The sequence below is a fragment of the Solanum pennellii genome, chromosome 11 (genome assembly GCF_001406875.1).
Source record: "Solanum pennellii chromosome 11, SPENNV200".
NCBI classification, from domain to species: Eukaryota; Viridiplantae; Streptophyta; class Magnoliopsida; order Solanales; family Solanaceae; genus Solanum; species Solanum pennellii.
In genome coordinates, this window is record NC_028647.1 from 65020423 (window position 1) to 65029943 (window position 9521).

At 37.3% G+C, this 9521-nt stretch overlaps 2 protein-coding genes across 2 annotated transcripts; one reads left to right on the forward strand and one right to left on the reverse strand.

Moving 5' to 3' along the window:
• Nucleotides 1-587: 587 nt before the first annotated feature.
• Nucleotides 588-6020, forward strand: LOC107004928 (probable receptor-like protein kinase At1g49730). The gene is made up of 7 exons (XM_015203354.2): nucleotides 588-856; nucleotides 2654-2912; nucleotides 4507-4559; nucleotides 4657-4724; nucleotides 4973-5062; nucleotides 5185-5254; nucleotides 5339-6020. The coding sequence occupies exons 1-7, from the start codon at nucleotides 790-792 to the stop codon at nucleotides 5650-5652; spliced, it is 921 nt and encodes a 306-aa protein (XP_015058840.1). The 5' UTR covers nucleotides 588-789; the 3' UTR covers nucleotides 5653-6020.
• Nucleotides 6021-6103: 83 nt separating this feature from the next.
• Nucleotides 6104-9381, reverse strand: LOC107004927 (dnaJ protein homolog). The gene is made up of 6 exons (XM_015203353.2): nucleotides 9069-9381; nucleotides 7919-8084; nucleotides 7459-7597; nucleotides 6974-7250; nucleotides 6683-6881; nucleotides 6104-6568 (listed from the first exon to the last, which is right to left on the reverse strand). The coding sequence occupies exons 1-6, from the start codon at nucleotides 9219-9221 to the stop codon at nucleotides 6246-6248; spliced, it is 1257 nt and encodes a 418-aa protein (XP_015058839.1). The 5' UTR covers nucleotides 9222-9381; the 3' UTR covers nucleotides 6104-6245.
• Nucleotides 9382-9521: the final 140 nt, after the last annotated feature.

Below are 9521 nucleotides of genomic sequence, written 5' to 3' on the forward strand. Positions count from 1 at the left end.
TAGTATGTCGAGAAGAGACGCACAAAAATAAGTGTAATTTATTAATTCTACACTTATAACTTACTGTTATAAGTCACACAATTTAAATGTGTAATCAATAGAGTGAACGAGATTTGATTGATCTTGAATATAGTTATCTATTCTATGTTAGAACACACTGAAGATCGATATTTTAACTATTAAGCAATTTCAAAATGACAATAACTTCTATCTTAATCATTCGCTTTTACGCATTTTTATTTAGGATCGTCCTCTTCGTAAGTTATAGTTACGTCATATCTTATCATATCTAATTATCTTTTCTGACTCATATTACAATCAACTTTCATACTGCTCGATATATCTGCAAGCCGTCTTTTCACATATTCAAATTATTTCAATTTCACTATTCTCATCTTATCGATTACTGTAACTACCTCTAACCTCGTACCAATATAACTTCTTTATTAATCATATTTATCTGTAATCTATTCTAAACAGAGACATTTTTTAACGATGGGACCCACCACCTCAACTGCCAAATCACTGCCGTTAAGTTTTAACAGAAAATCAAGATCTATAAACTTCTATATTCTATTCTCCAAAAACTATACACTAAAGTTTCGATTTTTAATCGTAGAGCCAAAAAAATTTCAATTTACTTGAGATAAAGAAAGCATATATTCGATTATTAAAGTCAGAAGCAACAATGGGTCATCATCATCATCAGTTAACCGACCCACTTGTCACTCTTTGTACTAGTTGTAAAAGTTTCTTCTTTTTCTTGTCTTTTTCTTGCAGAATTTGTCAATGGAACCTTTGATCTTCAAAATTAGGCTTCTTATTCTTGCTTGGGTGCATTTCAGATCTCATTCAGGTAAAACCCATCTGCCTCAAATCATGTGAAATTGTATTTGTTGAATGTGTTGTGGGTAGTTTTTGAATGACAGATTTTGTGTAATAGTGGGGTGTGGGGTGGAGTTTTTAGTTATCCTGAAGTTGAAATTTGAATTGGGTTGTAGTAAAGTTGTAATCTTTAATGAATTTGATAGTGATCTTGATTTGTCTTTTTATGCTGACTTAAGGTGTGTCAGCAGTAGAATTGTTTTTTTCTTTCTTTTGACTGTATTGGGATTACTGTTATGTAGTGATGGTTAATTGATTGGAAACAGCCTCTTTACCCCACTGAGGTAGCGGTAAGGTCTGCTTATAGAGTATATCTTATCCTGCCTAGACCTCATTTGTGGAATTACAATGGATATGTTGGTGGTGGTGGTGTTGTTGATGGTGGTGTAGTGATGGCTAATTGCTTGAGAATGGGTGAAAGAAGTAGAATTTGTAAGGAACCTGAAGTTGAAGTTGAAGTTGATGTGAATTGAAGAAAAATGTTGCTGACGAGGTTCTTGGATCGCAGGTTGTGTGCATTTGTGTGGTAGTTTCTTGAAATCTGTTGTTGTGGGCTAGAGATTTTAATTACCCTGAAGTTAGAATTTGCAGTAAAGTTGTAAGTTTGTGAATTGGTAATGATCTTGACTTGCCCGTTTTATGCTGACTAGATGTGTGTGAGCAACAAATTAGTTTCTTCTTTCTGTTCACTGTATTTTGGATTATTTTTATGTAGTGATGATTAATTGCTTGAGAATGGATGGACGAAGTACAATTTGTAATGACCCTGAAGTTGATTTTGATGTTGTTACTTATGAGGTTCTTGGGTCACAGTCTCGCAGATTGTGCTTATTTTTGTGGTAGTTTCTTAAGGGGTGAGGCTTCTAAGTATCCTGAAGTTAAAATTTGAGGCGGGTTGCAGTAAAGTTGTAATTTTGTGAATTGATAGTGAACTTGACTTGTTGTTTTTGCTGACTAGATATGTGTCGGCAGCTGTATTAGTTTCTTCTTTCTTTAACTGTATTTTGGATTAGTGTTATGCAGTAATGGTGACCCTGAAGTTGAAGTTGATGTGAACCAAAGAAAATTGTACTATTTTTGTGAATTATAAAGTTTTGTCCTTGTCTTTTTGTGCTGATTGGAGAAGGGTGAGTAACATTGTCAGTGAGTTTTACTTATAGTTTCTTTTGTACAACACTGACATTGCCAATTGGTGATGGAAAAAAAAAAGGGAAGGGAAAACAAGTAAAACAAAGATAAAATACAAGAACACCGTAAATATGATAGTGTAAGCACTCGGTTATCATCTAATAGTTTCTGGTGCTTGAAAATAGTTCCTTATATAATAGATTACATGAATGAAAATTGACTTGGTGAAGCAATTGTCTCTGTCATATGCTTACAGTTGTTTTACCCTAGTTCACTTGTTGTTCCTTGGAATGGTTGAGATGGAAACTATGGCAATTAGCAGACATTGTGTGCTAGGTGATTCAAAATAGAATTTGTAAAGCAGGGTTGTCGATCGCTGGAAACGTCATTATAAGCTGTGGCTTGTTAATGGAATTATGTCTTGTCTTCAAATCTATTAGTTTTAGGCGCATTGTTCCACAAAACTTCCTTTAATGTAGCAAACAGGCTCACTCTTAGAAGGTTTACTTGACTGTTTGCACTGAGACATTTATTTTTTAACTAATATAAGAAAGTCTAGCCTTGAAGGTTTACTGCTAGACATAGACTTTGCCTTGAAAATCATGGGATATTTTGTTTTTGAACGATAAATCAATTTCAGGTCCAATATCCTTGGTGAAACACTTCTCTAATAAAGATATAAAGAAAGCAACTGATGGTTTTAGGAGAATTGTGTACAACTCTTCCAAAATAGTTGCTTACAGAGCAAAGTTTCAAAATGGCCATGCTGCGTTTGTGAAAGAAGTCCGAGGTTTCGAAGATCAGGATGATACGGCCTTCTACAGGGAGGTACAGTTACTCGGTCGCTTGCATCATCGACATATTGCTGCACTTAATGGGTTCTCTTGCGGCCCGAAGAGGTTAATTTCCTAAGCTTTGGCTTGATGAAGTTTGTGATTTGTAGAAATGGTTCTGTCTCGTTGATGAAGAATCTATCTTTGAGATAAGAATGAGAAAAAATATTGGTTGATTATTTCTTGATCAAATTATGATTAGAATATAATACTAGTGCTATTGTATATTGTATTACCAAATTATACATTTTTATGCTATCAGAAAAAAAGTCATAAATATCCGCCATAATTTCTGATCACTAGCAATCTGACCTCTGATCTTTGATACTTTTTGTCACCATTTTTCTTTCACAACCAAAAGACGTGCGAAATGCAACTTACTACTGGGAATCGCGGGTTCCTTGGTCTAGGAGGTAGGTTTGTAGGTGAGGCATTGTGTCGTCAAGCAGAAAGAAATTTACTCTTCCATTTCTTAGTAGGAAAGCTCCTATGTTAGCAGGACATTCCGTGCAAGAACTAGGTTTGAGTTAGTGCACTAGCTAGGCTGTGTTTTCTAGCCTAATGGCTCTGTCTCTGAGGTAACCCGGACTAGTACCAACTTAATCTAGTAAATAGGATATTGAAAAGGCAGGTGGGTCTTCAGGCTGCTTTTTTAATTAATAGTTTCAATCAAAATTCCATTGATTGTAGCTAGTGATTGCCCGGGTTGGTGTGTGATCACCAAAGGTGAATTAACCCTTCAGATGCTCTCTCTGCCAATGCCTAATACCCCCGCCGGTTCCACCGAGTCACAATTGTAAATTGTTCATAGATTGCTCGATCAGCCTAAATATCTTAAGCAAAAGCTTAATTAGCTCTCAATCCTGGCAAAATATTGACTTCCAAGAATATTTAGATTCTAGCTCTAGTGATATACTGAAAATTAGGGAATCCCCATTTTCATTTCCATGCAGTGTTCGATTGAAATGTTTCAGTTTTTTATTGGTTTGTACTTCCTTTTCTTCAGTTCCAATAGATCTCCATTCCTTCCTTTTCCCTTTTTATAATCACATCGCATATGCAGTACAAATAGCTATGCGGGCAAACCCATAATCTTGTGTGTTAGGCTTTCATTGGGTTCTGTCTCATCAGCTACTATTTTCTTATTTTGTCTCATTTTTAATAGATAATCAGACAATGCAAATGCGTTTTAGCTGCCCAAACTTGTCCCTTAGTCACTCTTTTCCAAGCTGTGGTCAGAAATGTGACATTTCTAGGTGGTTCAATCCGAGAACATTGCTAGAGCAAGAGATACTCTAATTGTGGCACTGAGTTCATGGAGACTTTTCCTGTGAAAAAGAAAGCATTTTGAAGAGACCTATTTAAATGTGAAATTAAATGACCTCGTGTAAATTCAACATTTCGTTCCTCGTAATACAACATAAGGTCATCAATTTCTCCTGTTACCGCAAATGAAACTAATCAACCTACACAATGGTTTACCACAGTTTTATTAGAAAAAGTATGGCATAGCTTTATCTGCTTAATTGCAGTGGATATCCTTTTGCTTCCAAGTTCCTATACATTCTGGGTGTGTATGCTCCTTTTCTTTGGTTGCATTTCCCTTTTGTTCTTTTGGCTTCTTTCTCCATTCTCTGATAGCATATCTTGTCCACTATAGGTTTCTAGTCTTTAAAAATATGGAAAAAGGAAGTCTGAAGGAACACCTTTCTGGTAAGTTCAAGCACAAGCCTTCTTTCTTCTTCTTTTTTTCCGTCTACTTCGCGTTGAATTTGATGTATGTGTTTCTATCTATGTTTGGTTCTTGCAGACCCTCTGATGACTCCACTAAACTGGAGAATAAGACTGCAGATAGCAGTTGGCATCGCTGCTGCTTTAGTATGTTCCTGAAGCTGCTTATTACTATGTAGTCATATCTTGATCATTTCCAATACATGCTTTTTATATTTTTCATTTACCACATTAAAGATATAGTTACTGATAGATTAACTCAAATGGCAAACCCCTCAGAACAGCCTCGATATTACTAAATACAGACTCTGAATTTATTTAGCGTGTCGGCTCTTCTAAGAACTGATTATCACCTAACTGTTGGATTACTGATTGTTGTTTATATCTTGATTTAGGAATATCTCCACTTCTTTTGTGATCCACCGATGTACCACGTTTCAGTCAGTTCGAGTACCATCATGCTGGACGAGAACTTCACAGCTAAAGTGAGCCTCGCAATCTTGAGCACCTCTCTATAGTAAATTGCTTCATCATCATATTTGATGTACATTTTTTGGACCTGCTTCATCTTTTGTTAAAATAATGACCATATGGTTCCCTGTTCCAGCTCTGTGATGTTAGCCTCCTTTGTTCTGTCGAGAACAGCAATCCACTTCCGAAGTCTAAATGCTCCAAAGGTACAAGGCTTCCTTCTTATTATCATCACCTCAAATCATACAAGTTGTGACCTATGTTCAGATTTTGCATCGCTTATCTCGCAGAATGTGGTAATGAGATCTGCAAACATACAATCTTCCAACTTGGTTTGCTAATCCTCGAGTTAGTCACCGGTCAATCCTCAGAAGAAGGAGGTGTTGACTTAGTTCAATGGGTTCAAGATTCTCGCTTCCGAAGAAGATCCATTCACCAGATGATTGATCCTGATCTCGGAGACAGCTACGATTTCAAAGAGCTTAAAGGTCTTTTGGCAGTTGCAAAAATGTGTGTACAATCTATCCATAAGCCTACAATAAAGACCCCTCAAATATTGTGGTATCTCCAAAAGAAACTGGGCAGGACTCCAGTAGTTTGCTGATGACTTGAGTCATGTCCTTTCAAGATGTTCACAGATATAGATCATAGATTGTGTGAGTAGACATTTTTTCTGTAAAGCTATGTTACTCGGACTCTTCAAATCGAAGAGTCCACACAACTTAGTCTGTAAGTAGTCTGCTGCGTTTTGACATTGATTATGAAATTAGACCTCTTCATAAAAACAAGATCCTCTTCAACTAGACCCTTGATGAGGATTTGCATACTATACTAGACCACATCCAAATAAGGCTGTCACTAGGCTGTAGCATGTTGTCCAGCTCTTCTGGTCATCTTGTAAGAAACAAATAAGAAACATTCTGCAGATCTTGTGTGAACTATTTTATCCTTGAGATAATTATTTACTATTTGTATCGTATTGTTAGTTTAAATATAGTATACATAAATTCCATTTGCATGTTGATATATATGAATTTATAGATTGAGACTTGAAATTGTTCCCCAAGAAAATTATATTTCTATTTCACTAAAGCATCAGTTTTTTGACTTCCCAAAACATGTCATTTCCAAAACAACAGAAAACAGTAAACCAAACTAAACTAGAAGCAAAGTTCAAACTGGTAAATCTTGCTACATCTACTGTTGAGCACACTGTACTCTCTGTCCTCCACCACCAGACATCTCTTCATCCTCATCATATGCTTCTTGTTGTGCAGCTTGTTTCCTTCTCATTTCTTCCTCCATATTCACATCATGCAATGTGGTCTCCTCACATTCATCCAGTTCCATGTCAGAGTACTGTGATGTAGGTCTTGATGGTAACATTGCCTCCAGAAGCTGCACCTGTGGCAGGCTCAACGAATCCGGGAATTCCACGATGAAATGAATGTACAGTTTACCCTTCATGAATGGCCTCTGGTAAACTGGCATTCCTTCATCATTGATAGCCTTGAATTGATCTGCAGTAGTTGGAACGAAAAGTTGAATCAAGATTATTTCGAATCAGGATTTGAACTTGATCATCGACTCATTCTACACACACACACAGGGGTAAGTATGAAGATGTTACTAACCAGGTTTAACAACTTCTCCAGGATTTGACTTTATGAGGAGCCGTCTGCCATCCAAGTGTCCCAATATGAACTGGAAACCACACAGTGCCTCAGTTAAGGTCAATGTGTGATCAACAAACAGGTCTTCACCCTTCCTCTTGAACTTCGGGTGATCTTTCTGTTGGAGAACGAAAACCACATCTCCAGTAACTGTATCAGGCTGCAACAATATTAAACCAGGTCAGCAACCACCTACGGCTATATCATCAACATTAATGTACTAACACGTGGGAGATGACAAGATTAGCTTACCGCTTCATCAGCCTCGCCAGGGAATGTAATTTTCTGTCCATTTTGCATTCCTTTTTCAACATGGACTTCAATGACTTTCTTCTCTGATACCACTTTTTTACCTTTGCATTGAGGACAACGATCCTTATCGTCAATTGTCTCTCCAGTACCCTTGCATTTATTACAAGGATGCTGCATCTGCTGGATCATTCCAGGGCCAAGTTGTCTGATTGAAACCTTCATACCAGTACCTTCACAGCCAGAACACTTCATTGATTCACCAGACTTCGACCCCTTGCTGCAGTTACAGAAACAAACCAATACAATACAATGTAAGAGAACATTTGCGCACTTGCAGTGAAATCTCACTCCTCTATATCAGGAGATCCTTTCAACTCCAGACTATTACGTTTAACCATTTATACGCCAAGTACGATAGGCCTACAAACACTACCAGGAAATCAAGTAATAAAATCAAGTAATACAGATATCAGAGAGATACTGACCCACTACACTTCGAGCAAATAACATTGCGCGAAAGCGAGAGTTTCTTGGTCATCCCATTGTATAGATCCTCAAGCGACACCTTCAATGGATGCACTACATCGTCACCCCTCCTCTCTCTTTGTCCTCTACGACCACCACCTGCTCAGCAAGCACACTCATGTTATTCAGTTTCAAACAACAATAACAATTACCGCACCACCATCCCAAAAAAGACAAGCTGGTCTTATTCAACTTCAAAGACGAAAATAACTAGCAAGAAAACTCGATACTCCTCCATTTCAATTTGTTCGCGTTACTTTCCTTTTCAGTCCGCTAAAAACACACACATTGCCCTTTCTTTGGACAACTCTTTAATTCTGCCTTCAAATATCCGTATCAAATCAAAACAAGACAAATAAACTGAAATGGAGGAAGTAACACATAACAAGCATCACGAAAGCTTTGTTCATTAGATCTAACCTCCAAAAGGACTTCCACTAAAGAAAGAATTAAAGAGGTCAAAGGGATCATGTGTACCACCACCACCACCCATTCCTTCTTTCAGTGCTTCTTCTCCATACTGATCATAAATCTCACGCTTCTGTGAGTCACTCAAGACCTCATAAGCTTGAGCTAGCTCCTTAAACTGTACAAGAGAACAACTATTGTCAGATTAGCATAATCTCACCTCCTAAATAGGCTTAATCAACAACAGGGACCATTCAAAAAAGTGTAGCTTCTCACTGGCTTATCAGCCAAGAAGACAACAACTCCAGACACAACCACCAGCATGAGATGGGAGCAACTTAAGATTACATCAAACAAACAAAACAAAACAACAACAACAACACACAAAAAGGAAAGGGAAAAAACAGCTCAAAGTAGCATAGAAGCAATTTCTCCCATGTTGGAACAAAGGACATCCCCAAAATTCATGGCACCTCATGTAACATGGATATAACAATAGGAGATGATAAAAAGAAAAAAAGGCTACCCTCAGGATCACCACCCTTGTCAGGTATTCAGGTTCCTCTAAGCAGCTTTACTTTACAAAACCAGTATTGAGGTTCATCTAAGCAGCTTTACTATACAAAACCAACAGATACATGGAACTCTAAGAAGCACCTCAACTAAAACACTTACACATCCTAAAAACACCACCTTTGATGAGCAAACACAACAGCATAACAATAAAAAAAAAAAAAAAGCACCACCCCAACACATAAAAAGAGAGAAACAGCTCAACAAGCATTCTTCCTCCCCCTCCCCTACAAAAAAGAACTCTTAGAACCTCCCTTGGCTGGTTAACTGAATTTTCAGGTTATCAGTGAGAGCTTGATTCCCCACCTAATAATCCCTCTTCCCCTTCCCCCAGTACATTTCTCCCAAATTGAAACTGAGACCTCCCATTCTTCAAGAAACAATGGATGAAACAGAGATATATATAACAGGTAGCAGGAGATGGTACAGAATTTAAAATGTACCTCAACTAAAACATTTACACAGCCAAAAACTCAGCCTTTGGCAACTCTTCAGCTTAAACAAACATAACACGATAACAAAAAAAAAAAAAAACTCCCAAATTAGAACAAAGACTTCACCTTTCTTCAAAAATAAAAAAAAAGATTACCTTTTCAGGATCACCACCCTTATCAGGATGATTCTTCATAGCAGCTTTTCTATAAGCTTTCTTGATTTCATCTTCTGAAGCATTCTTGGAAACACCCAAGATTTCATAAAACTTTGTGTTATCACTCTTTTTTTTCCCTCCTCTTCCAAACATCCTTTTCAATTTCAACTTTTTTTCAAGAACAGTATGAAAAGAACAGAACACCCAAATACTTGACTCCAACAAGGACTCAAAAGGGGTGTATATATACACATCTTTGAAGGCTCAGGTGAAATGAGAAATTGAGAATAGTGGAGAATGCTCTAGAATTCTCTTCTTGCTGCTTATTCTAGATTGTTCATATTGAGAAAAAAACAATTTCTACAGTTGAGGAAATTACACTTAGACCTACTATATTATGATTTATGTTACATTTTGGCCCTCTTATGTGCCACCCCCCCCCCCCCCCCCCCC

Coding starts and splice junctions, on each gene's coding strand:
- LOC107004928 (XM_015203354.2), top strand. CDS start 790: ATGGAACCTTTGATCTTCAAAATTAGGCTTCTTATTCTTGCTTGGGTG. Junction 2,913..4,506: donor TTCTCTTGCGGCCCGAAGAG/GTTAATTTCCTA, acceptor TGTCCACTATAG/GTTTCTAGTCTTTAAAAATA. Junction 4,560..4,656: donor TCTGAAGGAACACCTTTCTG/GTAAGTTCAAGC, acceptor TGGTTCTTGCAG/ACCCTCTGATGACTCCACTA.
- LOC107004927 (XM_015203353.2), bottom strand. CDS start 9,221: ATGTTTGGAAGAGGAGGGAAAAAAAAGAGTGATAACACAAAGTTTTAT. Junction 7,251..7,458: donor ATTTGCTCGAAGTGTAGTGG/GTCAGTATCTCT, acceptor CTGTAACTGCAG/CAAGGGGTCGAAGTCTGGTG. Junction 6,569..6,682: donor TGGAGAAGTTGTTAAACCTG/GTTAGTAACATC, acceptor CAACTACTGCAG/ATCAATTCAAGGCTATCAAT.